Here is a 27655-nt window from a genome sequence, read left to right on the forward strand (position 1 = left end):
ATAAATTACAAACTGCGCTAGGCTTGCAAGGGATCTGAAAAAGAACAACAAAAAGGAATTATTCACACTAGACATTGCTCCGAGAAAGCTGTTTAAGTATTTTACAAGCAGCCAAGAATGATCAAAGGCAGGCATCAAATTATATAGCCAAATTAAATTTGAACAGGAGTGGCAGAGGCCAAGGCCAGGAGTAAGCCTAAGTTGCACATCAACAAAATCTAATTCATTCTCCTGCCATATCCTTAAGATCATACCAAGATATTGTAACCACAATAAGAGAGAAGGCTAACTTGTAAAATACCCTACCGTTCCAAGCCCGAGTAATCCCATGTGAACGCACAGATGGGACTAGATCCTGTTCACTATACCATACCGTTGTGTATGACCAGGGCTATATAGTATACAATGAACATAAATTCATTACTTGATAACCGCATTTAAAATGAAGGCAAAAGATGTGAATAGATAAGGCGTATCTATGCATTTATGTGTCAGTCATTCAAATTTTGCTACGCTAAAACTAATTTAGTTGGTGTAGCCGATAAAGGCAGACCTGTAATTACACTGACATGTATGCAAAATCGTTCAATTGATATGAAACTGTATTTAGGATCCGTATTTCTTTGGTGGTGGGAGCTTCACAGAATATTATATCCTTAAAACGAAGCTGCTTATCTGGCAAGACACGAGCCTGAATTAGCTGAACTTGTTTGTTAACACTTGAAAAACTGTATTATGCTGTGTTTACAAGGTGTTTTTTTAACCTAGGGGAATTCCTACCATTCAACCACCTTTAGTTTTCAGTAACTTACTCTTTGCTTTTAAAATTCTTTCTTTACTTGTAGAAGTAAATGAGCTGTTAGAACCGTCTGTTTTGAGAAATGATGACTGCTCATCAGCCTTTCCTTCTACAGAGGAACAGGGACAAGGAAACATGGCGTGCCTAAGTGATTTAATTAAAACATCTAATGAACATGTGACTATTTGTGTGAACACAGATGGTTAAAGCAGACCGACCGGACCTGCCTCTGTCAACGACACGGGCAGACACAGGGGAGCAACATTTCTCAGTGTAATGGGATTTAAGACCCAACAACCTCTGCGAGACTCGGTGGCTCGTGCATCCTGCGACAGCAGTGAGACGTCCCACGAAGGACCAGGTCCTGTCCAGCCCTTCAAGTGAAAACAACGTTGACTTTGCTGAGAAGGCAGCGCTCTCAGCACCTGTTTCGGAGCTGAAGAAGCAAGTCATGGCACACAACAAGGCCAGTGACCAGTTATTGAAAGAAATGCACCCATCTGGTGACTTCCCTTCAAAAAACATTTTCTCACACCAATTCACTTCCATGACTGAGAAGGTAAAAAGAAAAGTATAACAGGGGAAAAAAACCTGTATTCTCCTAAGCCCGGCTCCATCTTTGCAGAGGAAATCCTTGTAGAAATTCCAAGTTTCAACTTTTTACAACCTGCAAATGGTGCCAAACCAAGGAGCTGCACCCTTCTCGCAGACGCGCAGGACCGCAACTCCCTCCCCGCCGCACCATCCATCCCTGGGTCTGCACACCTGTGGCGGCTGGCTGATTTTACAAAATACAGCCGCAGGTGCCCTGTGCCTGAGGTAAGAATCGAGCTCCATTAGGGCCAGATCTTTTAAAGCAGGGGTAAACAAAAAGAAATTAAAAGTCAGTCTGTAATGCAAGAGCAACACTTGATCCAGCTCTGACAGCTGAAGACCTGCGGCGACACCGGGCATGGCTGCTGCTCCTCCTTCCACTGAGCGGTTTTCCTACCCATCACAGAGATTTTGAAGTAGGGTGTTAAAACGGAAGGATCAAAGATATCCTTGCTCCTCCGTAAGCTCCTGCGCGTGCTATTTTCCACAAAGGCAACCCCCAGAACAAACACTTGTTTCATAACCTGCCTCAGAAGCGCCGCCTTACCCCAGCTCACACCTGCCTCGCTTCTCCGCATCTTCAGCGCCCTTATCTTCCCTTTTTCACTTTATCTTTATCCTTTGTCAAATTGAGTGCTCTTTCTCCCCCTCTGAATTGAAGCGTCATTTTTTCCATCTACACTCTCTCCCTATCCAGCTTTCACAGTATCTGATAGCTGTCCCATCTCCTCGCAACGCCGATGCTTTCGTCTTCGCACCGGCCCCTATCATACCATCTCTCCCCTTCTGCTCACTCTCCTATTGCCCGTTTCAAGGGCTCCAAAGCAGATCAGGAGAAGCAAGCCAGGCAAGCTGCTTCTACAGCCCTCTTCCAGACCCTCTGAACAAATTCCATACTTTGCAGAATCAGAAAAGATGGAGAGAGACAGAAATTCAATACAAAAGCTCCAAAACCACTGCTGAGACAACAGGGAAGATCCCACGGAGTCCGGCAGCTCACTGCCTTGGCCCTTGGCTCGTGCAGCACCAACCTTCCCTACAGCAATGTTAGTTGGTGCAACGTCCCGGTGCCCAACCGCAGCAATTCCCCAGTGGTTCGTGTATTCACTGCTGGAAGATCTTCACGTTAAGCATTACAGTGTGAAAGCTTCCTCAGCTGTCAACTAATACCAGCACCAGGAACAGCATTACCAATAATAATAATAATAATAATTTAACAGTTAGAGCATACAGAATTACAGTGCTCATTGTAATTTATTTAAAGGTAGGGTTGGGGATTTTTTTGGAGGGGGACAGCTGATTGGTTTTGTTGAAGCTAATTTTTCTTTGCATTCAGTTCTTTTTAAAAAGTAACTGGTTTGTTCATAAATAGTGGTTATAGTAGAAGCTCAGCTTGGCAAGAGGTTGGATTTACTTTTTGGTATAGCTCCTTTAGATTTACATTGTTCATAAGAGCAACAGTAATATGAATTAAGTGCTGGACAAGCTTATTCACCTGTTCAAACTGTTTCAAGAAATTTCAAAGCATACCCTAGGAAGAACTGCAGAAAGCAAAGTGCTTAGTATTTTTTTTTTTCCCCCATGAAATGAAATGAAGATGCAAAGCTTTGACAAAAGCTAAAGTTTAAGGGGCTGTTTAAATTCACTTAGAAATAATTCTCTGTAATCATACACTCATTAAATACAAAATTGGACATTCTAATAGGAAAAAAAAAACCCCACAAGGAAATTAAACCACCAACTTGTCTAAATAGATTTTGGTCTGAAAGATTTTACCACTGAACAGAAAGAAAACAGTAAGTCTTGCTTCCCAAAGAAATAGGGTAGACAGGAATCTGTATACAAAAAATTTGTCTAGGATACATTTATGGAGAAAAAAAGTCACAGAAACACTGTAAAAGAATAAACCAGGCAAAACCAGAAGACTGCAGAAGAGCAAGCAACAGCCAGATCTTTCACCTCTGCAGGAAGGAGCGTGATACTCAAACACACCCTGCTGAAAACAAAGGTACATCAACAAGCCCTTGTTTGCCTAAGAGGTGAAATTTTAAAACACTGGGAGAGAACAATGTTAGGTTTAAATTAGCATCTGCCACTCCAGATTTACAAAAGCTGACCAATACATTTCCTCTGCTTAAATTCTACAGTATCTGACATTGTAAAAGAAAGGGCACTACAGCTTTAGAACAAACTTGACATGACGCTAAGTTATAACTGCATGATTATCATGTAATGAAATATTTATAGCGCAAAACCACTTATTTTGGAAATCAAACCGTAACACAATGCTACATACTAAGTACTATTTTGATGCAAACATGAAAGCAGGAATTTAATCTTGTGTGTATAAACAAATCAAATGTGCAATATTTAGATGGTTATTGCATAGCAGCGCTGGGTATCTGGCAATCAGAAAGAACGTTTCAGCACAACAATGTATTTGTACATGCACAAATGCCTTCTGTCCAAATATAAACTTTTAACAAATACGGTATGAGATAAAAGTAAGCCCGTATGTTCTGTAGCAGGGATTCCTTTGCTAGAAGACAATGGGGAATTCATTCTCATCCCCTCATGCAACCTGCCCCCGGATGAAGGGGGCAGCAAGAATCTGTTTCCCGGAGCAGTACCAGCAACAGGTATGGATCCACATCACTCATTTTCCTTGTGCCAAACAGAAAAGCTTTTAGAAATGTTCTAATGTTTCAGAAAACTTACATTTCCCATTGCCTATACATTGCCCTCTTGCCTATATAACCAGGCTGATTTAGGAATACGATTCCAAAAGGACCTTTTCTAACTGGGGCTGTGTAGAAGGGAGGGAGGGAGAGGATAAAGAAGTGATAGTTGTGTGTGTAAAAAACGCTGAAGAACAATTGACCGTCAAGACCTAAAGCAGCAGCTGGTGAGGCACCAGGCTCAAGGCAGTCTGCCACTGCTGTCACACACAGAGCTCCTTCAAACAAGCCAGCAGTAACCCTTTCAAAACCACCTGCTGAAATCAGGCCTTTATTTTGCGATCGTCAGCCAAGCTGGTACCCACCAAGTTATCCGAGTCTCAGCGTCTGCATGGGACGAAGTCCCGAATGCAGCGGCACTCGGGCAGCCACCACACACCCCAGCCAAGTTCGGACCGTGACAGACACGGACCAGACCCGTGGGTCCCATGAGATGGGAAGAAGCAGCTCTCGGACATTAACGTCATGGGGCTGCATGGCCTTCAGTCACGACATGGAACCTGAATATCTGGTTTAATGAACACAAAGGTACTCAACCCAATAAACATTGGAAACAAAGATTTGATTTGTCTTTTTTTCCCCTCTTTGGTCAAAGTACCATTTCAAACCAGTTTGGGTTAATTTGTTTTCTCATTTCATTTAGCTGTAGGATGTTGTGGTTCAGCCGCCGAAACCAGGACAGATGTCTCTTCTTTGTTGACAGAAAAAAATACCCATCTCCACATGCAGTATAAAAATCTCTGGCCTGTCAGCTGTAGCTGTAGTTCAGCAATCTGGGTACTTAGAGGGCTATTGTTTAAACTGTTAAAAAAGCTGATGCTGGAATAAGAAAGCAGCTCATTTAGAAATGTGTACGCATATTATCTACTTGGGGGAAAAAAAATCATCACGAACCGTATCTTGGTAACAAACAATGTGTTTTTTCCTAGTGAAGTATACAGAAGAGGGATGGATTACACTAATGCATATTTTGAGGTGCAAGAACCATTAGTAAAGGCTAATGGTAAAGGCTGTGGATGTCATTTACCTGGACTTTAGTAAAGCTTTTGACACCGTCTCCCACAATATTCTCCTTGGGAAGCTGGCAGCTCATGGCTTGGACGGGCGTAAGTCTTCGCTGGGTAAAAAACTGGTTGGGTGGCCGAGCCCAGAGAGTAGTAGTGAATGGAGTTAAGTGCAGTTGGCGGCCAGTCACGAGCGGTGTTCCCCAGGGCTCTGTTTTGGGGCCAGCCTTGTTTAATATCTTTATCAACGATCCGGATGAGGGGATTGAGTGCACCCTCAGTAAGTTTGCAGATGACACCAAGCTGGGTGGGAGTGTCGATCTGCTGGAGGGCAGGATGGCCCTGCAGAGGGACCTGGCCAGGCTGGACCGATGGGCCCAGGCCAACTGTGTGAGGGTCAACAAGGCCAAGTGCCGGGTCCTGCACTTGGGGCACAACAACCCCATGCAGCGCTGCAGGCTTGGGGAAGAGTGGCTGGAAAGCTGCCTGGCCGAAAAGGACCTGGGGGTGTTGGTCGACAGCGGCTGAACACGAGCCAGCAGTGTGCCCAGGTGGCCAAGAAGGCCAACAGCATCCTGGCTTGTATCAGGAATAGTGTGGCCAGCAGGAGCAGGGAGGTGATTGTGCCCCTGTACTCGGCGCTGGTGAGGCCGGACCTGGAATACTGTGTCCAGTTTTGGGCCCCTCAATACAAGAAAGACATTGGGGTGCTGGAGCGTGTCCAGAGAAGGGCAACGGAGCTGGGGAAGGGTCTGGAGCACAGGGCTGGTGGGGAGCGGCTGAGGGAGCTGGGGGTGTTCAGCCTGGAGAAGAGGAGGCTGAGGGGAGACCTCATCGCTCCCTACAACTACCTGACAGGAGGGGGCAGGGAGGGGGGTGTTGGGCTCTTCTCCCATGTAGTTAGCGACAGGGCGAGAGGAAATGGGCTCAAGCTGCACCAGGGGAGGTTTAGGTTGGAAATTAGAAAAAATTTCTTCACAGAAAGGGTGGTCAAGCATCGGAACAGGCTGCCCAGAGAGGTGGGGGAGTCCCCATCCCTGGAGGTGTTCAAAAAACGGGTAGACGTGGCACTCTGGGACATGGTTTAGTCCAGTCTGCCCTTGATTGGTTTAGTGTGGACTTGGTAGTGTAGGTTAATGGTTGGACTGGATGATCTTAAGGGTCTTTTCCAACCTAAACAATTCTATGATTCTATTCTAAAGGTTTCTGTCTACAGAAGGTACGCAGATCTATAGGAATACAGCTTGAATGCTGGGCCAAAGACATCTGTGATACAACTCCACATCATATGCATGTGGTTAAATCAGCAATATATCCAGGAATGGAATTACACAGCACCAACAGCTACTGAAGGGAAGCCACCACGGAGCAAGGAAAGAGAGAGCAAGGGCCAAAGCAATGGTGCAGAGCCACGGATCAATCTCAGTTCTCAACTTTCTCTTTTGGGCACTGGTCAGGGGTCTGTGATGAGAACCCAGCACGCAGCTCTGCAGTATGGGACCCCATCACAACGCACAGCTGTACACGGGCTGTGGGCATTTTAATTTACGTGGCATCACTCCAAACTTAGTCGTGATGAGCCTGACCAAAGCACCCTACATGGTTAGAGGCAACCAGGTACAGATGACACCAGAAATTAACTTTTGCAAAAGCAATGGTCAGTCTTTGGACGAATGGTCCAACCCAATAACCCAGTGGGATCGTGCAGGACACAGGAAGAAGAGTTTCCAAAACAGGTTCTCTTGTTGTTATAGCAGTAGGAAAGGATTAACAAACAAGCAGCTAAGTTGGAGAAAAGGGCTTTTTCCGAAAGAGAGCGTCCCGTGAAGGCCCCCCTGCTCACGAGGAGAGGCACAATCAAGTGCACAGGACATCTCTGAGGGCATGCTCTAGGAGCAAGAGGAGGAAAGATAGAGCAAAGGGAAGAGCGATGGCCTGATTTAACTCCACAGGAGGCTTCCTACACCACCTTCTCTTGCTATAGAAACCTCTTAGCTATGTCTAAAAATTAAAATTCTCACACATCAGAAGTGTAATCGTGACAGATGCTCCATTTTGTGCAGCACCAGTGTGAAATAAGGACAGACTTCTAGCTCTGAGCTTCTGAAAAGTCATGGAGGTTCAGGGCTATTTTGTTTGCCTTTTAATGTTATCTGCACTAAATATAAACCTTTGGGGTTCTCCCTTTCTTTAAGCATATACACAAATATCTGAAATGAAAAGCTATTATCACCTTTTCCCAGCTACAGTGCTGCGATGACGTGTTTACCCCATCCTCGGCAAGTCTGAGCAGTTGAACAGCCTCGATGCACAAAAAAAAAAACCCGAAAAACCTGGGGAAGAGCAAATTATAAAGGTTCTGCAGGCCCAGCAGGCAGGCAGGCATCTCACGCAAACACCAAGGGAAAGCACGTAGGATTTTCTGCATATCCCTTACGATGTCTACTCTGTCAGTATGGAAGGCAGCTGTGTGCCAAAACAAGACAGAATAGGATTCATCTTGTAAGCAGCATTTGGGAAAATCCATGCTGAAATTGGTTAGTGACTTTCAAAAGCCAATAAATAGGATATGCCAGTTTTTTCCGTCCTTCCATTTAAAAAAAAAAAAAAGTTACATCCAAACTATCCTGAAATGAATGCAGAAACGTCACGAGTTTGACAGGTCTCCAACAAAAGAAAAGCCTTCCACACAGGATTTGGTTTAATTCAAAAAAGCTACAAATAGATACACTGTTTATCTGTATAAATTTCAGGGACAGTATTGGAGCCCCAAAAAACTTACATGGGAAATTTACCAATTGCACATAAAGAGTTATGTTTGTTTTGTTTAATAAAGATAAATGTACATATGTGGGTAGGCACAGAGACACATTCATCCACCTGTTCTATTTCTGCAAGCCCAGTTGGTTTCCATTTAAGTATACGCCTGTCAAAACAAATCACAAGTCCAAAAATAATGGATGAAGCATCCCAAAAATGAATAGTAAAAATTGACACAACAGGAAAAAAATATTCAGCATACGTTTTTGTAAATGAAAGAGGATCCTCCTTCTCCAGCAGGTTTCATTGCTGGAGACATTAGGGTTTTGCCACACTGGAGTACAAGACAGACTGAAAACGCAGGTGCCAAAACCACAATCAAATGGTGCTCGTGTGTGTGTGTTTTACGTCATTTTTTAAAAAGGGACGACAATAATTCTGACAAAATACAAGTTTTCTAGTTGTTCAACCTCTGGAGAGCCGCCGATTGCAATGCATCAGGGAAAATTAAATGGAAAATGAATTCTGCCCAGAACACGTTACGCATCTTGAAAAACCCCGACTCTAACGGCACTTTACAGATAACTCAGTCCTTGGCATTACTGTGCAGTTCAGAAATGCAAGAGTGGGCCTCCAATCCAACCTCCACTCCCACACGAAAAACATGAATTTCACATCAATGTCATGCTGACAGTATGACAGTTAAAGAAAGCAGCAAAAAGAAATGTAAGCGTACTGCAAACAGTATGATATAAAAATACCTAAAAAGGATGAAAGCCTGTCCTGACACCAATGATTTTAAGCACAACACTCCTCAGAGATGAGGTGCAACGTGAGCGCTAGGCAATTGAACAGGTTTTCCTCATATTGTACCCTGAAAGTGATTGGTTATATATTTGCATTTTTCCTAGTAGCATTGAATTAAAAATCTCACTCTCCTAGCGAGAAGCAAAAATCCCTCACCCAGCACACAGAGATTTTATAATCTACTCAAATCTAATCTGTGGTCATTTTGCAATACAAAAGAAAAACCTTGTCTCAATCTCATCATTCTCAAATTTAAAAAAACAACACTCTTGATATCTGTAGTGTTTTTCAATACACTCCTCAGGAGTTCTTCTATATTTTAGCAATGCTGAGAAGTGGAATTTTTTCATTGCTCATTCATTTTACATTTTTGTATGTGAAATCGTGCCCATCCTAGCAAGGAGGCGACAAACTCGGATTATGTAAAAGTATTGCAACAACTAAAAGCAAAATAGCCCAAGCAGCACAACCCTTACCGACACCAAAAACCTTCGAATAATGGCTTCCTTGTAAACTGGGAGCATCAGAATCCCTCACTCTACACTGATTTTCTGCAGAGCTAAAGAGGCCGAAGAACGCCTAGCGCGATTTAAATCAAAGTCCACGCAAGACAAATTGTCCGAATACTCACAAGGCTTTGTTTTGTCTCCCCATCACCTGAGAGCGCGCAAGCTCGCAGCAGGACGTCGCCAGCCTGTGAATTCACGGGTACCGATGCCGGGAGAGCAGCACTCGAGCACACTCCTCTCCCTAGCGCGAGCCCCGCGCTGCCGCTCGCCACGTCAGGATGATGTTACAGGTGACACCTCCCGCTGCTGATGTCAAGCTCTGGTCCCAAAAGCACAACAACCGTCTCCCTGCGGCGCCCACTGCCCCCAACGAGCATCACTCCTGCATCTTCTCTGCCCCAGGGAGCAGGCTCGGAGGTGATTTCAGAAAAGCTCACAGACACAGAGCTTTCTCTCTTCGTTAAGTCTCTCGGCATTAAAGAGCCTTGCCTTCCAGAACGCTGCAGCAAATGTAGACTATACGCCTCCCTTGGGGGAAAAAGGAAGTATTTTTACTGTTTTCTTTCTATGGCGCAGTTTAATTTGCTCTTTTGTTAGAGCAAACTGCTGAAAGAGTAGGTAAATAATGGCGCAGTATACCGGAGTGAATGATTCACTGATGCTCTCCCCAACATTTTGGAGTAAGCCAAAGGGCTAGCAACGCAGCCCAGGACCAGAGCTGATGAATGGTGCAGTGCTGCTGTTGTCATGGCAACTAGGAGAAAAAAAGCAGCACCATATAAGGAGTCGTGACATGGATTCTGGGAACAATTTATACTAAAAGGCTGTAAGCCCTTGGATGCTTTAAAGCTGCAGCATCCCCTTCTCCTCGGCTGGATACAGGTTTCATTGTTCAGACCGAAGCAGTCGGCACAAATCATCGCACGCCCGAGCGCATCAATCCCAGACACGTTTGCGTTGGGAGCACTGTACCAAAATGCACCGAAACGACACGATTCTGCAGCGGTTTATAATAATTGAAATGGAAACAATTGAAATCATTACATAAGGAAATGGCAGGATGGTAAGAGTGACCCAAAGTAACAGCTGTGAAAAACGAGGATAGCAGTGAGACCCAGGGGCACCAGGCAGCTGCGTGCAGGTAAGCTCTGCCTTGCTGGGAGCAAGCCTGAGATGAACCAAACTGCAGCACCATCAGGTGGCTGACTGCCTGAGCGGCAGTGCCACCGACCAGAGATCCAGCCGCTCCTCCCCAAGGCAGGCAAATATCCCCAAATTGACCTGTAAGCCAGTGGCTGCTGCGCAAGGGAGGCTGGCAGTGCCCCTGAAGCTTCTCCAGGTAGAGCGGTGCACCGAAAGCCAACTCACACACGCAGTTGCCATAGCAAGCTATAAACGAGACCAAGGTTTCTATTCCGTGCTAACACAGAAGGGAACAAAACACATTATTGTACGCAATCATCATCAGACGCTTTTCACTTCACGCACGTGCTCAAATAGCCCAAACACCGTGATCGAGAGAACCGCAACAATCTCACCAGAAGCCGACACAACACTGTAGTTCTGAAGTCTCTGCTCAGCAATCGAAATTTAAACTTTTAGAAATCCTTTCCATTTATTAACCTATTTTATCCAAACCAACGTGTAGTGGCATGGCCAGCTTCTCCGCAGCACTCACACACCTGACGCAGCCGCCTCCTCTCCCACGTTCACACCCAGCTGAGTTAGCGCCGGAGTTTCCAAAGAACAAGCAGTCCCAGAGGGCTGCAATTATTAATCTGGGTTTGTCACCATTAAACAAGAAACAATTAGAGTTTTCAAGCAGAGAGATCTCGGCTTGCTTAGTCCCACAATTACAATTAGCATCAAGAATATTTAACCATTTGCTAAAGATTCCGAGAAGGAAGAACCAACAATCCCTATGGCTGCTCCCAAGAGATACAAAGGGGGACGCAGAGGGACGGGGTGACGACCAGACCCCAGACCCCCAGCTCCAGCACTACAAGTGACAGGGGTGACGGTGGCACAGGGGACACTGCCCGGCTGGATCTGGAGGGCGTTGAGAACCACGGCGGTGGGTTCTCACTGGCGTCACAGGGAAGAGCGAGTCTCCATCCCGCTTAGCTCTGCGCTCGCCACCTTTGAAGCATCTAGTGAAAGAGTACTTTCTCTGGGAAAGAGAACGCTATTAATTACCTGAACACACCTCGAACATTCCTACTCGTTCCTTTGAAGTTTACTCTTAGAGAAAGTTCCCACATTCCCAAAGCGCAAGGGAGGAACGTTCTCAAAGCGGGGGTTGGTCTCTTCTCCCATGTAGTTGGCGATAGGACAAGAGCAAATGGGCTCAAGCTGCGCCAGGGGAGGTTTAGGTTGGAAATTAGGAAAAAATTCTTCACAGAAAGGGTGGTCAAGAATTGGAACAGGCTGCCCAGAGAGGTGGGGGAGTCCCCATCCCTGGAAGTGTTTAAACAACGGGCAGACGTGGCACTTCAGGACATGGTTCAGTCCAGTCTGCCCTTGACTGGCTTAGTGTGGACTTGGTAGCGTAGGTTAATGGTTGGACTGGATGATCTTAAAGGTCTTTTCCAACCTAAACGATTCTATGATTCTATGACTTGCAATGAAACCAATTCCTCCAGCCCATGTCTTCAAAGACACGGAAGCATCTAATTCTCACTGGATATAGGAGGAATGAGGCCTTTGAGAATGCGAACCTAAACACGTAGGCCACTTTTAGAAAAACATGACTTATTTCCTAAATTTCTTGATAATAGTCTCTTCTCTTCCCTCTGTGCATGGGCACTCACACACACATGCTCTTTCTGAAAGAATCCTGAAGCTTGCAATCTGTCATTCAACAGAAAAAAAAAAGAAATAGCCAAGTACAGTGCTGAATAAAATTATCTCCGCACATATATATTTACAGCATGTAAATTAAAAATCTTTCCTGAGGAGGAGTTAGGTGCAGCACAGGGCTTTTGCGCAAACCCTTTGCACGCGGTGGGTTCCACAGTAATAGAATAAAGCATCGGCAGCCGAGGCTTTCAGCCCAATATCTCATCTTTTAACCTAATACAACGCCGGGTACTGTTTTTGGCATTGATTCAGGAAAGCACTTAGATACATTCATCTCTATAAGCACCCTCCTGAAAAGCGATGCTTTCCTGAATGAAGGCATACAATGCAATTGCATTACCTTCATTGCAGCCATGGCTTTGAGTCATCAGTGATACACTTTGGATGTATAGCAGAATATTTTACCCGATGGTTTTGAAAATGGTTGCTCTCTTTGTGCAGTAAGCACGGTCACTTTTAAGTGCTAATTTTATTCCAGACAGAAATCAAAATGGTGTCTTCTACATACTTATCCCGGGCTGGTAGGGGTCTTTTTCTTTTAGTTTTTTCTCTTTTTATTATGTATTTTTCACATTACGCTTGCTAATAAAGCCACTGTTGTTATAAAAAAATTTATTAAACAGCATAAACTGAGGTTGAGCACGCTGATCTAAAATACGTTCTTAGCCACTTGCTAAACAATAGGTCAGACAGGCAGGAGAGGAAGAGCTGATTACTTATGCTTACTATTACTTCACCCTTTACAGCCACAATGCCCTTAGTTTTTCTTAATCACCAGACTATTCAGCAGAGTGAAAATTGCAACCATACTGAATATTTATCAACCCCCGAATCCAGCCAAGTCTCCATACACAGAAAACCCAGATATCAACACGTTAGCAAGTGACCTCAGTTCCTCTGGAAAGAAACCCTGTTACATGTTCCTACGGCTTTTTACCAAAAGCGGACATTTTAACAGTTCTGTGGACGAAAAGCTGACTTGTTTACAAATCAGCCACGTTAAGAACTTTAAAAGATTATATTATAAAGAAAGAAATAGATAAGTGGTTGGACTGGATGATCTTAAAGGTCTTTTCCAACATAAACGATTCTATAAAGAAAGAAATAGATGGATAGCATGGCCGTTCCTACCAGGCAAGTTTCTCTGCACCATCCAGGTTTCTTTTCCTCTCTGAAGGGCTAAGTTAAACCCCAAATCACTGTGCCACTCCCCAGACGCCCATGAGCAGGGGCCGTCTCAGTAGCTGCTTTCCCCTCCCCGTCGGAGCTGACAAACCTACTCTGCCACACTGGAAGGGGCACATGCAGATCCAGAACGACCCAAGATACTCCAGCCCTCGAATGTCAGCAAATCATCTTGTCAAGAGCCTAACAAGTAGTTTGTATTTAAATTTTCACCTCTCAAGAATTCCAGAAAGCATAAATGCAGAAGCTGGCAATGTTTTGTTGCAAGTGGTCTCAGGAATTAAATCTTTAGTTTTAAAAAAAAAAAAAAAAGGCAACAAAGTTTTTTCTGTAACAAATAGTAGCATTCCGCTATCCAACCACTCCACAGATACGGACATTATGACGTGAATGGGTTAGTCACACACAAATGTATGTAAGAAGTGAACAGCATGAAAAAGCCCCTACAATTGGATAATTTCTCAACAATTTTCTATGCTCTGAAGGTCGCTTTGAAAAATCCATGTGGCAACTGTCAGACGGACAAAAGCCTCTCTTTGTAACACTTCAGTTTCCCAGAATCACCCTCATCCCTCCTCCAAAAGGAATCACTGCTGTTATTGTGTAGGATTAACAACTGGACAGCACAATGAGACAAAGCAGAAGAGGAAACCATCACAGCCAGCGAGACTTCGTGAAATGTCTCCATGCACTTACTGTCAAACTGCTGGCTGCTTATTTTTATCTGAAAGCTCCCACAGTCACGTGGAGATTTTTTGAACCAAGCTGCTTATCAATTCTACCAGATTTTGAGTATGCTACGATGGCACTTACAAGACTTCTGTAAAATCAGAGAGGGGTATTGGGTGAAACTGGGGAGAAACACACCAAAACGTAGTGCAAGGCTGTGAATTTGTCTTCACAAATCTAGTATGAACTCCAAATTTTCTTTACTTTACGAATCATGCTGCTTTATTAATGAATAAAAATGAGGAGGGTCTTTACAAACTGCCAGTTGATGTCCACCAGAAAAGAAAAAAAACCTTTTTATTTGCTGATATAGTAAATGGTCATTCAACAGCCATCTCTTTCTGCAGCTGAGGGATTTTTTTCTTTTTTTTCTTTTTAAATCTCTCAGATTAGTAGTAAATAAGAGAGACAGATGATAAGGAATAGTTGAAGGAACATGGCAAATACTATGAATAATAAAGAGCAGAAAGCATTACTTTCCCAGTTCCTTTTCTCCTTACCTTAATACAAGCAAACAAATTCCTATAATGACTGCACGAGGATGTAAAACAAACACCCTCCTTTTACAATATCAACAGTAAATTAAACTAATAATTTTAAAAATCATGCTAATCCACCAACGCACTGAAACACACTTTGAATTCTAAGTATATCAGGAGCTCCACCGGAGCCATCAAGACATGTACGTGCAAAACATTATCATGTGTTTTCATGCTACAGCGGATTGGGTCTAGCCAGAACAGGGTATTTAGAACAGATGGAAAAGTATGCAAGTAGAAGACAGACATAGTCATCTTCCCAATCAACTTCCAACAGATTTTTGTGTGTGGCCCCAAAATGACCTCCGAACAAAACCAGGAGCCTACACTTTTCTTCTCTTGCTTTTGTGTAATAACAATTATCAGCATTTTATTCACGTCACCCTGTTTTGTACACGTCTTGTTCAAGTCTGCATTTCATCGCGTAGTTTCCAAACCAGACCAACAGAGGCGTGTGCATTCCCACCAGCTGAATGTCTACAGCATGGCTCTAGAGGACCACCTCACTGGCGCTGGAGCACGTTTCAGCGAGCTGCCCAAACCCCTCACGTCTGTAAGAATCACCATCCCTTTCTTTCAATTACTGCCTGCAAAAGCCACTGCTGGAATTCCAGTATCTGGTCTTTTGAGGCACTAGTGGGACACTCCAACCAGCAGCCTTGCCAAATCCAACACAAGCTTTCTGAGTTTGGAGCTAAATGGAGTCTGACCTGTTTCCACCTGGAAAAAGAGAATTATGAACGCATGGAGCTTAATCTGCTAGGCTGAGTTGTGATTTTGAGGAGTGGGAGGAGGTCAACGTCTGCCAACAAGCCAGAGGTCCAGCAGATCTACACCAAGGCAGCTTGCTGAGCAGGCTGCAAGCTGCTAGAGGAATGGAGCTGCAGTGGTGTAAGAAAAATTGCTCTTTCTATGGGGTACAGCTCAAACCCTCTGCAAATATTTCAGAGAAGAGTAATGAACTGTTGAAGTAGATACATGAATAGAAAGTCAGAGCTACAACGGGAGATCGTATAAACACAAAGGATTATAGTCAAAAGAAGGGGACAGATGGGTAATGAATGAGATAAAGATACTGCAAAGGCCTAAACTATTTGTAAAATATAATGCTTTTCATCCTTTTCTAACCAGAAAAAAGGTCTACGGAACCGGCTAGTATTACCTGCCTCTACTAAGGAAGCCACACAAAACAGAGAAGAAAATCCCCGCACATAACTCAAAAACTAAAAGGAAGAGGAAACTGGATGTGTGTGAGGATCATGGGAGAAAACTCAGGAGAAGCAGGAACAAACTAGCTATACATTACACAATGAATTAGACAACTACAGACATGCTGTGAGAAGAAAAAATAGACTTGATTTATTTTTGTCGTTTTTCACAACCTATGTTTTTCGTGGCAGGAAGGTTGTGGATTCCACACCTCCCCATTACTATGTGGTATGACAAGGAAAAAAAAAAAAAACCACCCAAAAAACCCCAGTTCATCGCAAGCACACATGGAATTCCCACCCTGCAAAGTGCTGCAAGCAGCGTATTCATACTGGAGGAAAGTACTGGTAACTAGAACAAAAACTAGCAAGGTTTTAGAGACACGAAGCTGAAATGGATTGCATTTTGAAACTGCTGTTGTAATCCGCTACTGAATTTTATGATTCTAGAAGTCAAAACCGAAGTTTTAAAAGCCAAGCTTGATTTAGCAGCTAGTCTGGTAAAGCAGAGTACGTCATGTTCTTAGCTGTTCTGCGGAAGAGAAGGAAATGCCGACGGACAAACAGAAAGGAGCTCTGAACATCCAGCTGCGCAGCCCGGACTCAGGACTGCAAACGGAAGGATACTCTTAAGAAAGAAGCGTATCCAAAAAACCCCACATCCACAAAACCCCACAATCCCTCCAAGTGTCACATCACCAACGCTCCTGAAGATCCGGCCGCTGAACGACACAGCTCCTCTCATTTCCACTGAGAAGCTGGTTTAGGCCCTCACGTTTTAAGGCAGAACTTCAGCCACACTTTAGAAGTTCTCAGCGATGGGAAACTCGTGCTGAAGGCAGACGAGTAAGGCACTGAAACTTCTTTTCTAAGCTATTTTTATGTCCTTTTATATCTCCTTCTGCCTGACTCTCTTGCACCTCGTGAGCCCCACTGCTACCGAAGGCGCTCGGAGCACCATGAGACCCTGCAAGGTGACTGTCACGACTGGCAATCTCTTCCTCCTGGCCTTTTCAATTTCTCCTTTCACCAGAGGGCAGGGAAAACGAGGTACAAAGTGTATCAGAGCTGCCTTTTGTAAGCACAGATCTGATTATACGGGGTAAAAAAATCTTTTTGGAGGTTTCTCTCAGTACAAACGCAGTACGCTGGCTGAACGTTTTTAAAGATGGGCACAGAGGGATGTCAGATTTTAGGCGAGAAGCAAGTTTCCCAAAACTGCTATCAGTCGAAATATGATGTCAGGCTTTTAAAATGGATGTTGGACTCCACGTGCCTTTGAAAATCCAACTACTTTAAAATCTCTACGTGTTCAAACCACAATCCCAGCAGATTAGATAAGCAAAACAGTTTAAAAATATGCATGAACTATGAAAAAAATCACTTTGCCGTATAAGTTTATCATTTTTCTGATGTAATCTCTTGACATTCAAAATTTTAGCATAAAATTCTTCAGAATTACCGTAACACTTCCACTGTGCATAAACCACAATACAAAGTGGAACTGAAACACGCTCTGCTAGGAATTTCTCAGAAACCTAGAGAGTATTTGTAAAACAGAGAGATCATTTTCAGGATAGAAAGATTTCTCTGTCAGTATGAAATCCAATCCGTTCCTGGTTTTGCCTAAAGTAGCTGCTATAACAAACAAACGATGACTTGTATACAGAAGCTTGTTCAAAGTGTTTTCTTACAGATTTTTGCACCAACGGACCTTAAAAGCCCCAGTGAACTTTATTTAAAGTCCTTACCAGTTAACTTCTTCACAGGTTGGAGCCGAACACTGATAGACTGATGTGTGAGTAAGGGGGAGGATGGAAGGGAGCGGGACATGCCCTCCATAATCCGAATGTGCTGCATACCTTCGGTCACTGGGAGTGGCGGAATAGCGTAGTCTGGTTCAAAAGCACAGTCGTTCTCTGTGGAGGTGCCTGGCGGGAATACAAAAAGAAAAAGGAACTGGTCAGAATACAAGGGAGCCTCCTGCTTTTTTTATCATTCCTAGGCAGAGGACTGGCTCGGGTGAGCCCAGCCGCAGAGCCACCTCGCCGCACAGCGCTCTCGCGTTCATCTTGCACGGTCTTGGCACTTCCCTTGAGGAAATTATATTTCTGGAACAGCATCTCAGCGCACCTCTTTAGATTACGAGCAGCATAACCATGAAGAATTTCTTTAGATTTTTTTACTGTGTCTTTCAGAGTTCTAGAGTTCAGACAAAGCAATAGCCCTTTTACTGGAAAGTTTTTTGTGCGTTTAGATGGTGTATTTCTAAAGACTTCCAGCTGAATTAAATTTCAACATGAGGATCTTTAGCTTAAAAAAAACCCCTGAAAATAAAAGAACAAAAGCCTCCAAAAGCAGCCACCTCCAACTCCCCCCGCAACAAACACACAGAAGCACCCAGAGTCGCGCAAAGCCTGCGTGGGGGTCACATCACTACGGATCCACATGGAAGACACCAAATAACATGACAACGAGTGGAGACAGAACAATAAAGGCACACATTGCTAATTGCTGCAATAAATATTAATGACAAATGAAGGGCAGGTGCTCCAGATCCGCAAGAGTTGGGAGCCATACGGTTCCTCCTGTTAGCTGCAGAAGATGGAAACCGCTGGTCAAGAACACTTGGTTCTCCACCTCTAGTCAGTAAGATTAACAACCTAACACAGACAACTAATTCATCTGCAAACCAACTTAAAACTGTTAACGTTAATATTTCATTACAGATAATGTAAGAAGATTACATTCATGCCACACCTTTAAGAGATGGATTTTAGCGTTTAGTGCCTACTAATGTTTTTCCTCCATAAAGACATTTATTATTTAATTTCCATTGGACAGCTGTGTGGTTCTCAATGGCTTCTGAGAATATGTTTAAAAGAAAATGTAAGTCCTGGATGGAAGGGTAGACAGACAAAAGTGGGGAGAAAACAAAAGGGTAAATGCCTCAAATACGTGATACTCCAGAGAAGACGATGGACTAACTCTATTCCAGACAGCCAAAGGACGATGTGAACGACCCCATGTATTATTTATGACTGGAGGAAAAACCCATATTGAAATAACTGTCAAAAATCTTGGACAAGCTCCTGAAGCGTACTAAGAGGTAGTATCATTTGTGGCTAAAATCCATCTGTTACTGATGCCAACTTTCGGCAACATCTCTCAGCATTTTTGTATCATTCTCTACAAGGAACCAAAACAAACACTAACGCGCTTTACACATACGCTATTTTTGACAGTTCAAAATAGGACTTTTACTCTCTTGCTTACTGAACGCTTGCTACATTCATGGTAGTTTACTGAACATATAGTCAAAGTCTAATCCTTACAGAGGTGATTTTCTTCAACTTCCGTATGCTCTAGTAAGTATGCTACAGTTCAATATGTTTTATTCATCAGAGACTTTCATTATTGCCACAAACTCTGAGCCAGACACTGATGTTTTTCTATTCATTTCATGCTGCTTTAATTAAGTGTGCACACGAATGCTCTAACAGAGTACATCCCTGTACGGGGGAACAGATCATTGTTATTCTTTTTCTTTTTTTTTTTTTTTTAATTAAAAGATGCTGTTGCTGACAATATCATGCCTTTTTTTATATATATATAGCCAAATATATGTGTACACATGTACACAAACATATGTGTGTATATATATATATATAAAAAAAATATATTTGGCAATAGTCAGAGAAAACCAGAATTACTGCTTACCGCCTTTCCCCTGCAGCTAATCCCATTTCTACGTGAGCAGCAGCTCAGCCTTGCGCCACTGCGACCCACCCACCATCGGCACTGCTTCGCTACAGACAGAGTCCGTGCGTACGGCCGGCCGCAAAGCATTTCATCAGTCCCCTTCAGTCACACACACCAGCAGCACCTTGGTGTGCTAAAACTGCATTCCTCTCACGTAATCTCGGTGTCCACAGAAGACATGTCTACATCCAAGCAAGCTGTCTAGAAGCGCTCCTAGAAGGCAGGGAGTTTGGGACCAGATTCATCTAATGACACATTTCAGGGTTCTGCTTCAGGAGGAGAAGAATCCTACTCTGGACACTGACTCCATCCTCTACCTCTCCGCGGACTACGAAGGGAGCTGAGGGCGACAGGCAGCTCCGCTGCACCCACCCACCTTCAGCCAGCTGAGACCGCCCGGGGTCTCCCATTTGACACAGGTCTGAGCCACACACGACCAGAGCTTCAGAGGTAGGAACGCTGCCACTTCTCAGATCCCTCTCCATCGGACGTCACACAGCACATCAGGCAGACGGGACAAGGGAGGTATGTTGGAGAGACGCACGTGCTCTCGAGAGCAAGCCCAAGGCTTGCACACACACAGCACACGGGACAGCACTACTGCTCAGCAGAGCTCGAAATCTCAAGTTTGATGATCTTCTTTCTAAGTTTTTCTGCTTATCAGCCAAAAGATGCAGTGCCTTTGTTAGTGCAGTTGGGCGTAATTCTTCCAGGAAGGCATAATTTAATAGCATGCTGCTAATATAGCAAAAATTGACTTCTTCCAGCTCTGCATTACCAATTGTAATTCTTGGCTCCATATACAGCTTACTTGACATAAGCTGGTCGAGGACCTTGCTTTTTCCAGGGTTACTGGCGAGCTGAACACCTCTGCTGACTCTGCAAGCCTGTTCATAATCACCTGCGAGTGCCAGGAAAGGCAAACCAGCATCAGCGCCAAAATCAGCACTGGCATCGGCAGAAACAAGCTACGATGTTTTTTTCAAAATACATTTGGCGCCAGACATGAAAAAAAGATTTGCCATCATTGATTTTGATTCTTAAAAATGAAGTTCAAATTTCCTCAGGCTAGATTTTGGGGTTTGAGGGAACTATAAACAGTAGGCATCTTCTGCAACGCAAGGTGTGGGAAAGACCTAAAGTCTGTGTGCATTTCAGTGGTTATTACAGTGTAAGTTCACAGCATCTTTGACCAATCTTTTCCTAAAACTGAAGGCAACTGGGGGCAGTATCTTACATAGAAATAAAAGTCATGACATCTTTGCAAAGTCTTCAGGGGTATTTTCCCTCCTAAAATTCAAATGCTTTACAACAGAGCCAGTGAACTCACAAAATATCCACAACATACTCTTTTCATTCCACAGATGTCAAAATTTCTCTCTCATCCTTGCCAGAGTAAACAAACACACAAACAAGGTAATTGGAAACAGTCTTAAATTTGTTTCAGTCAGACAGACCATGGGGTTTATCAAGCCCTCAAATTCGGGAGCATTCATGGCTGAACTTTGACAGTTTGTCTATAAAATATATTTAAATAAAATGTTACTGCAAAGTGCATATTTGAACTAATAAACTATTTCTTGAAGTTTTGCAAGATAATAAAGCTTTACAGACAGCTGTTAGACTTGGGCATCACACATGGCAACATGAAAGTTTAAACACGAGTAAGATGACCGCCTCATTTCACTCGGCTGGTTTATCTAAGCACAGTAAAACCCCTTAGCCCTTCACTATGAAAAATACACGTTAACGTGTGCAGACAGAGAGCATCTTACGGACACAGAACAGGGCAAAGCTAAAGATAATACTTTCATGGAGCAAAGAGACTTCCCCTCCCACACTGTAGAAAGCCTGCGTCTACAGTCACATCCATTGATCCAAATGGAAACATTTAGCACAGAAGCTTGTTTCTGCAAGAATTTGGAAGTATTTTTTTACGTTTCCCCCTCTACTCCCTCTCATGCTGAAACGTCTCGCTAGCTACTGCAATTCCTAGAGTCATATTTATTAAGGCAAACAGATACAGGTTGGTCATTCTTTGGCAAGTAAGTATGTGCAAAAAAAGCGCCATGTCCTCTGCCCAAAACTGGTACTTTTCCACAGCAGCCGAGATGCTGGATAAATAGGCTGAAGCGTAACCTGAGAGAACAGAATGCCTGAAACACGCGGACAGAAACCCAGCAGGCAGCTCCCATCAGCAGCTGCATCTGAGCTGCTGTAGCTTGTAACAACAAACCAAGGGACAAAACCCAGACAAATGAAAGGACATCACAGGGACCAACAGCAGCGAACGCAAGGCTCAGCCTTCAGAAGTAACACAACAGCAACTTCAACTGAGCCAACAGTGTCTGGAAAAGAGCAACCATTCATTCCGTATTCTCAAAGCACAGAAATGCTACTTGTATGCAAGCTATCATGGGCTACACGCAGTTATAAATTCCCTTGTTCCTTCCTAATTTTAACTGTTCTATTTTAAAATAAGAAAATTTAAAATAATACATTTTAAAATAGTAATAAAAAGATCCTATGTTCACAGAGCAGTTTCGGCTGTTGACGTTTCGCAGGGCTTCAGGGTTTTATTTAACTCTAAATTCCGATCCCCCTAATTCTGATCGCAGGCTTCAATCACTTGCAATAATTTTGCCCGGGCAACACTGGAATACTGCCAAGAAAGAACAATGCTCTGGAGAAAATGTCTCCATAAGAAGTCATTAGGACACCATGACAACAACAGACTTGAACCTAAATGAAAGGAAAATTATTGCTGCAATCCCAAAGAGAAAATAAGTCAATGCACATAGCACCTACCAGAGCCGTGCTTCCGAAAAATGCTTCTTAGTCTCAAGAGCTGTGTGAAAATACCAGCATTTTCACAACTCTCTCAAATGAACAAATGCTGAAAGTTTTAAGTAAGCTACTTCAAAGGACACGTAAGCCAGCACAGACCTTAGAGCTGCTGCTGTCAGTGCTGGAAATCCCCGTGACACGGCTCTAGCGGTGGTTTTAGCCACCAAGGCTATTGTGAACGATGGATGCTGAATAAAACGGTTTGCAGAATCGTTATTTAAATAATATAAAAACTATTTTTACTACTCTCTTCCTAGGACCTTTTACCCTGTTCCTGTAGGATGAAACAAAACAAAGCGAAAGATGCAGCACGGGGGCTGCTCAGCCCCCCAGCAGGAAGGCACAGGTCCCCTCTACCCCACCGTGGGGTTTGGGAGGAAGGCAAGCTTGCTGAGAGCCTGCTGCAATCGGGGGGAAGGCAAGGGGCCCCCGAGCGGCCTGCCGATTTGTGCTGGTATGTGCTGAAGACTTCTTACACCACCAGCTCCAGCAACCGCCCTTGCGTAAAACCATCCCTCCGCCAGCAAAACGGAGATGCCGTGCGCTCTTACCGGTACACCCGCGCTGGGCCACGAATTAGTCTGAACTCCTTCAAACTAGGCAAAGATTGTCTCTTTTGTGAATGTTAGTAAATTTGTAGCTATGTGGGTAATAACGATGGTTACAAAACTCCGTAAGATCACACAGTCTTATGAAAAACACAAAACGTATATATAAAGGTGAACGGATGAGAAACGAGTCACCGAGGCAGAACAACACTAAGGTTTACCTTGCCCAGATCGGCTCTGACGGGAGTCTACACTTGCCTGTCTTCGGTCTGGTGGCTCCTCGTTCCCTCCATCTGCATGAGAACCAAAACAGCACAAGTAGAACATCATAGTGGACAGGTCAGGCAGATGCAACTTTTCCTTGAGTACCATCACCTATCTGTAGCAGAGCAGAACAAAGTCCCTCCTGCAGACGGAGACTGGGGCGAGCTGCTGACTGACTCCTCTGCTGCTCCTTCCAGCTTCTCCCCAGCTCGCTGCAAGTGAAATCTGTGAGGTCCTCAGGATGTAAGGAGGCTTCTAACTTCTCCTACTGACCCCACAGACCTCTGAATGAAATAGTAACCAAACCGTGCATCTTCCATTAGTTCCCTCACTTCGGACTGTTATATCAAAATGTAAAAAATATTAAGCATTTGAAGAAAGAGATCCAGAAAAAAAAAAGAATAAAAAAATATTCTTTGAAACTGTTTCCCTTTAAAATTATTTGTCAGCTAAAACAGGGAAGGCTGGGAAGAACAAAACCACTCTCATTATATCCCCTTGAAACTGTTTAGGAAAGCAGCTATAGTTAACAAATAACAAATCCATCTGGATAAATGTAGAGTGGGACATTGTGTACAATATCATACAATTAATTACATGCTGGTCTTCATTGATCAACTGACCAGATTAGAAACAATAGATATGCACATCAATATAGATGCTTGAGTACACAGGGTTTATGCCAGCTGAAAGCAAAAAGAAGTCCAGCTATGCAGATTGGAAAAAGCAAACCAGGCATTTAAAATGCAGGATGTATTTCAGAGGTTATTACACCTTATGGAGGGAGAAACTTTCAGAATCTTTAAAAATATTTTTGCAATAAGCAAATTCTTAAATAGCTGTTTAAAAACTCAATAGTCAATTTTACCCTTTATACTTTTTGATTACACTAAAAGCAGCTGCACTTTGATATGTTTATATCTATGAATATCTAGATATCCCCAAAGTTATTTGCTGGATGGGCCTGTTAAGCCATGAAGTAATTCAACTTTATCAACTACATGTGACTTACATCTGTTACTCTGGCTTGAAAGGTAAGTTGTGTATTGGAGCACGCCAGCAGAACTGATAGGTGCCCAAAAATTCAGGTCTACCACCATGCTCCCAAAAAGCAGGCCCACAGCCCAGGCTACAGAGAGGTTTTTGGTTTCCTCTTCCCTTGGCAAAACACTTCCAGCCCTCAGTTTCCCCGAAGCAACGTTCAGGCACCTCCAACGGGTGCCAGCAACGCAATTTTCTGTCACCTTTGCGCTTCGCCCTGGTCATACAACAGCTGCACGTAAAGGTCAGCCTCCTGAAGCCAGCTGAAGCCTCTAAACTAAAATCCCCCATTTTCTGTCAGCTGCTCATGCCCCAACAAGCCGTCACAACTGCCAGGTGTCAAGGAGGGCACAGACCACGACATCTTTCCTGCTCACTTGTCTGTTCTGGTTGCAAGAAGGATGTGACGTTGCAAATACGACTGCAGTTCCGACGTATTCCAGGAGCCTGGAATTATTAGCCTGCAGACACCCTCTTGGCCTTAGTTACACGGAGCCTTCCTGCAGCGCGGCTGGCGCACGAGAGCATTGACAGCTGGCTCTCGGTGGTTCTGCTTGCCATACGCAAGGTGGGTTTTGAAGGCTGCTTTGCGTACAGGTATAATCGTCATCGCTACAGGCCCCTCAGCTACGAGCCCGCATGGGCAACCTCTCAGTTACGAAGGAAAGAAAACACCTTTGAGCTCCAAACATAAATGCTTAATGACAGATAATTATAAGGACTGACGGTTTCAAAAGACGAGGGTTACAAACAGAAAGTTGGAGTAAAACCCTGTATTTATCAAAAGCCACACAATCATCATCAAAAGAGAAACTTTTTTTTTTGTTGGCAGAGCTGTCACGCGCGACGCTAGAGGAACCCTTGCCGGGACAGCGCGGCCCACCCGCAGGCGGCTCCCGGCTCCCCTCTGCGCCGGCAGGGAGCTGGCACGCGCCGCGTTGCTCCGGGCGGGATGGCGGCTCCCGGCGGGACGCGACCTCACAGGGGTCGCAGGCGAGGGCCCGCAGGGCACCCGGCCCTTCCCGTGAGAACAGCCCCGGAGAACCCCACGGACAGGAAGGCAGCAGCACAACGGGGCTAAATGACATTTAAAAACCCCTCTGAAATAAGACTTCAAAATCTAATCCCGTCTTTGGTTTTCAAACTACGGTAAGGAATAGTGTATCAGGAACAGTGTGGCCAGCAGGAGCAGGGAGGTGATTGTGCCCCTGTGCTCGGCGCTGGTGAGGCCGCACCTGGAATCCTGTGTCCGGTTTTGGGCCCCTCAGCACAAGGAGGACATTGGGGTGCTGGAGCGTGTCCAGAGAAGGGCAGCGGAGCTGGGGAAGGGTCTGGAGCACAGGGCTGGTGGGGAGCGGCTGAGGGAGCTGGGGGTGTTCAGCCTGGAGAAGAGGAGGCTGAGGGGAGACCTCATCGCTCCCTACAGCTCCTGACAGGAGGGGGCAGGGAGGGGGGGTTGGGCTCTTCTCCCACGTAGTTAGCGGTAGGATGAGAGGGAATGGGCTCAAGCTGCGCCAGGGGAGGTTTAGGTTGGATATTAGGAAAAATTTCTTTATGGAAAGGGTGGTCAAGCATTGGAACAGGCTGCCCAGAGAGGTGGTGGAGCCACCATCCCTGGAAGTGTTCAAAAAACGGGCAGACGTGGCACTCTGGGACATGGTTTAGTCCAGTCTGCCCTTGACTGGCTTAGTGTGGACTTGGTAGTGTAGGTTAATGGTTGGACTGGATGATCTTAAAGGTCTTTTCCAACCTAAACGATTCGATGATTCTATAAAATGGGGGAATGTTTAGTGACATGAAACTGGTTTGTAAGTTTTTCTTTAATACATGCCATAGCTTTTTCCATGGTGCTTTGCAATAAGATTTAGACAACAGCTTAGCTCTCATTTCGGTTGAATACTTTTGAACACCAAAGGCAGCTAATATTTCATTACGTTAATAATACAGTTTCACTATCATAAACAGATGTTCCAAATTAACTTTAAAATGCCCTCTTCCTAATTCACCTCAAAGAGCTACATAATACCCAAACCCTCTAATATACGCCTGACAGAGATGGAAGAGTTTTGAAAATTAGGGGGAAAAAAAATTAATAAAGGACTTTAAGGACTAAATTTGGCTTAAAAAATAATAGGATAGTAAGGGATGCCTGACCTCTCCAGTCAATGTTGCTGGGTGGGATGAACTCCGGAGGTGAAGGAACAGACCAAGTACGAACCCATGCTCACTCCAGTTATTTTTTTTTCCGTATAACTGGGCTCTGTTGAAAACTCGCGTTGCCCTCACATCCCCAGCACGGCCTTGCTGCAGCTCAGCCCCGCTCCCACGCCCGCAGCCCTCCCGAAGGCTCCCTCCTCACCCAGCCGGGCTGACGCGCCCACCCGCTTCAGACCTGCTTGTTTCAGCCAAGCTTGACCCGGCACCACCCCCTACCCCCGCGTTCAGAGCACTCGGGAAAAACAAAACATCACTCCCTGGGGACCTGAAGTACGGCCAGCAGCAAGAGCCGCCATCACCCGGGGCGGACTGGGGACGGAGGACGGGAAAGCGCCTCTTTTATGGCGTGAGGGGCAACAGGGAAACCAGAGCACCACAGCACCAACCTGCACTTCACCACAGCGGGTTTGCAGCTCTTCCAAAATTTGGTTCTCCCATTAGTGGGAGCAACAAGGTTTTTCCTTGACGCCATTTTTGGTAGGGAGGAAACACAAGCTGCTGTTTGGAAGACAGGCGGCTTTTACCAATAGCTTTACTGGGAATCTAAATCCTACTTGGATTTTCTACAATGGAATAAATCTAAGAGACAAGCATGTTCTTTATTTTAAAATAAAAAAAAAAAAGCTGTTAGCTTTTAGCCCAGAACAAGTAGATTTGGGTCTCTGGGAAGTCAGCTTCCCTACCAAAGTGAAGCAGACATTTTCTGAGCGTGGTACATTTACAAAATACAACGATGGGAGCTTAATGAGATACCATGCCAACCCACCAGCAGCCGTACTGTTGGGTACTTCATGCCCAAGGAGGAATTAATCTACTTAAGATCACCTGGCAGGACAGGATCTCTCCTGTACAGTCACTTGGACATAGCAAAAACAGTTCTCATGCTTTGAGAGCAAGCATTACCCACGGTAGCAGGGCTGACGGCCTGCAGACCCGGTGGTCCTGCTCTCTAACGCTCAACAGTGGGATGCAAAATGGTGACAACTCCTTGCCAACGCCATCGGGTTTGGGGACAGGAACTGCTGCACAGGATTCAGAGCCTGGTACGGATTTCCCAGGTAATTTGCAAGTTACACGATATATTAAGGGGGAGAGAAAGATCCCAGTAAATTAACTTCCCGAATCAATTTAGGAGGGTGGGAAAGGAAAAAAGAAATCTGATGACTCAGCATATATTACGTCTTTAATCGGCATTCAGTTGTGCTCAGCCGCTGCTGCTGCATTTGGTGCAGTTGCAGCAAAGGC

The 27655-nt window shown here is 44.5% G+C and overlaps 1 protein-coding gene across 3 annotated transcripts in view; it reads right to left on the reverse strand.

The window, feature by feature from the left end:
- TANC2 (tetratricopeptide repeat, ankyrin repeat and coiled-coil containing 2) overlaps positions 1–27655 on the reverse strand; it is a 212134-nt gene that overhangs the window by 136969 nt on the left and 47510 nt on the right. For 2 of the 3 annotated variants that reach the window (XM_075722714.1, XM_075722713.1), the window contains exons 2-4: positions 23110–23181; positions 21168–21170; positions 17594–17662 (exon numbers count right to left, since the gene is read on the reverse strand). In XM_075722714.1, the coding sequence (XP_075578829.1) occupies positions 17594–17662; positions 21168–21170; positions 23110–23181 (144 nt within the window). Of the gene's footprint in view, positions 1–17482; positions 17663–21167; positions 21171–23109; positions 23182–27655 lie in introns of all 3 variants that reach the window. The other variant, XM_075722712.1, reaches the window with a different exon arrangement.

This window comes from Pelecanus crispus, chromosome 18, assembly GCF_030463565.1.
Source record: "Pelecanus crispus isolate bPelCri1 chromosome 18, bPelCri1.pri, whole genome shotgun sequence".
Classification (NCBI taxonomy): Eukaryota; Metazoa; Chordata; class Aves; order Pelecaniformes; family Pelecanidae; genus Pelecanus; species Pelecanus crispus.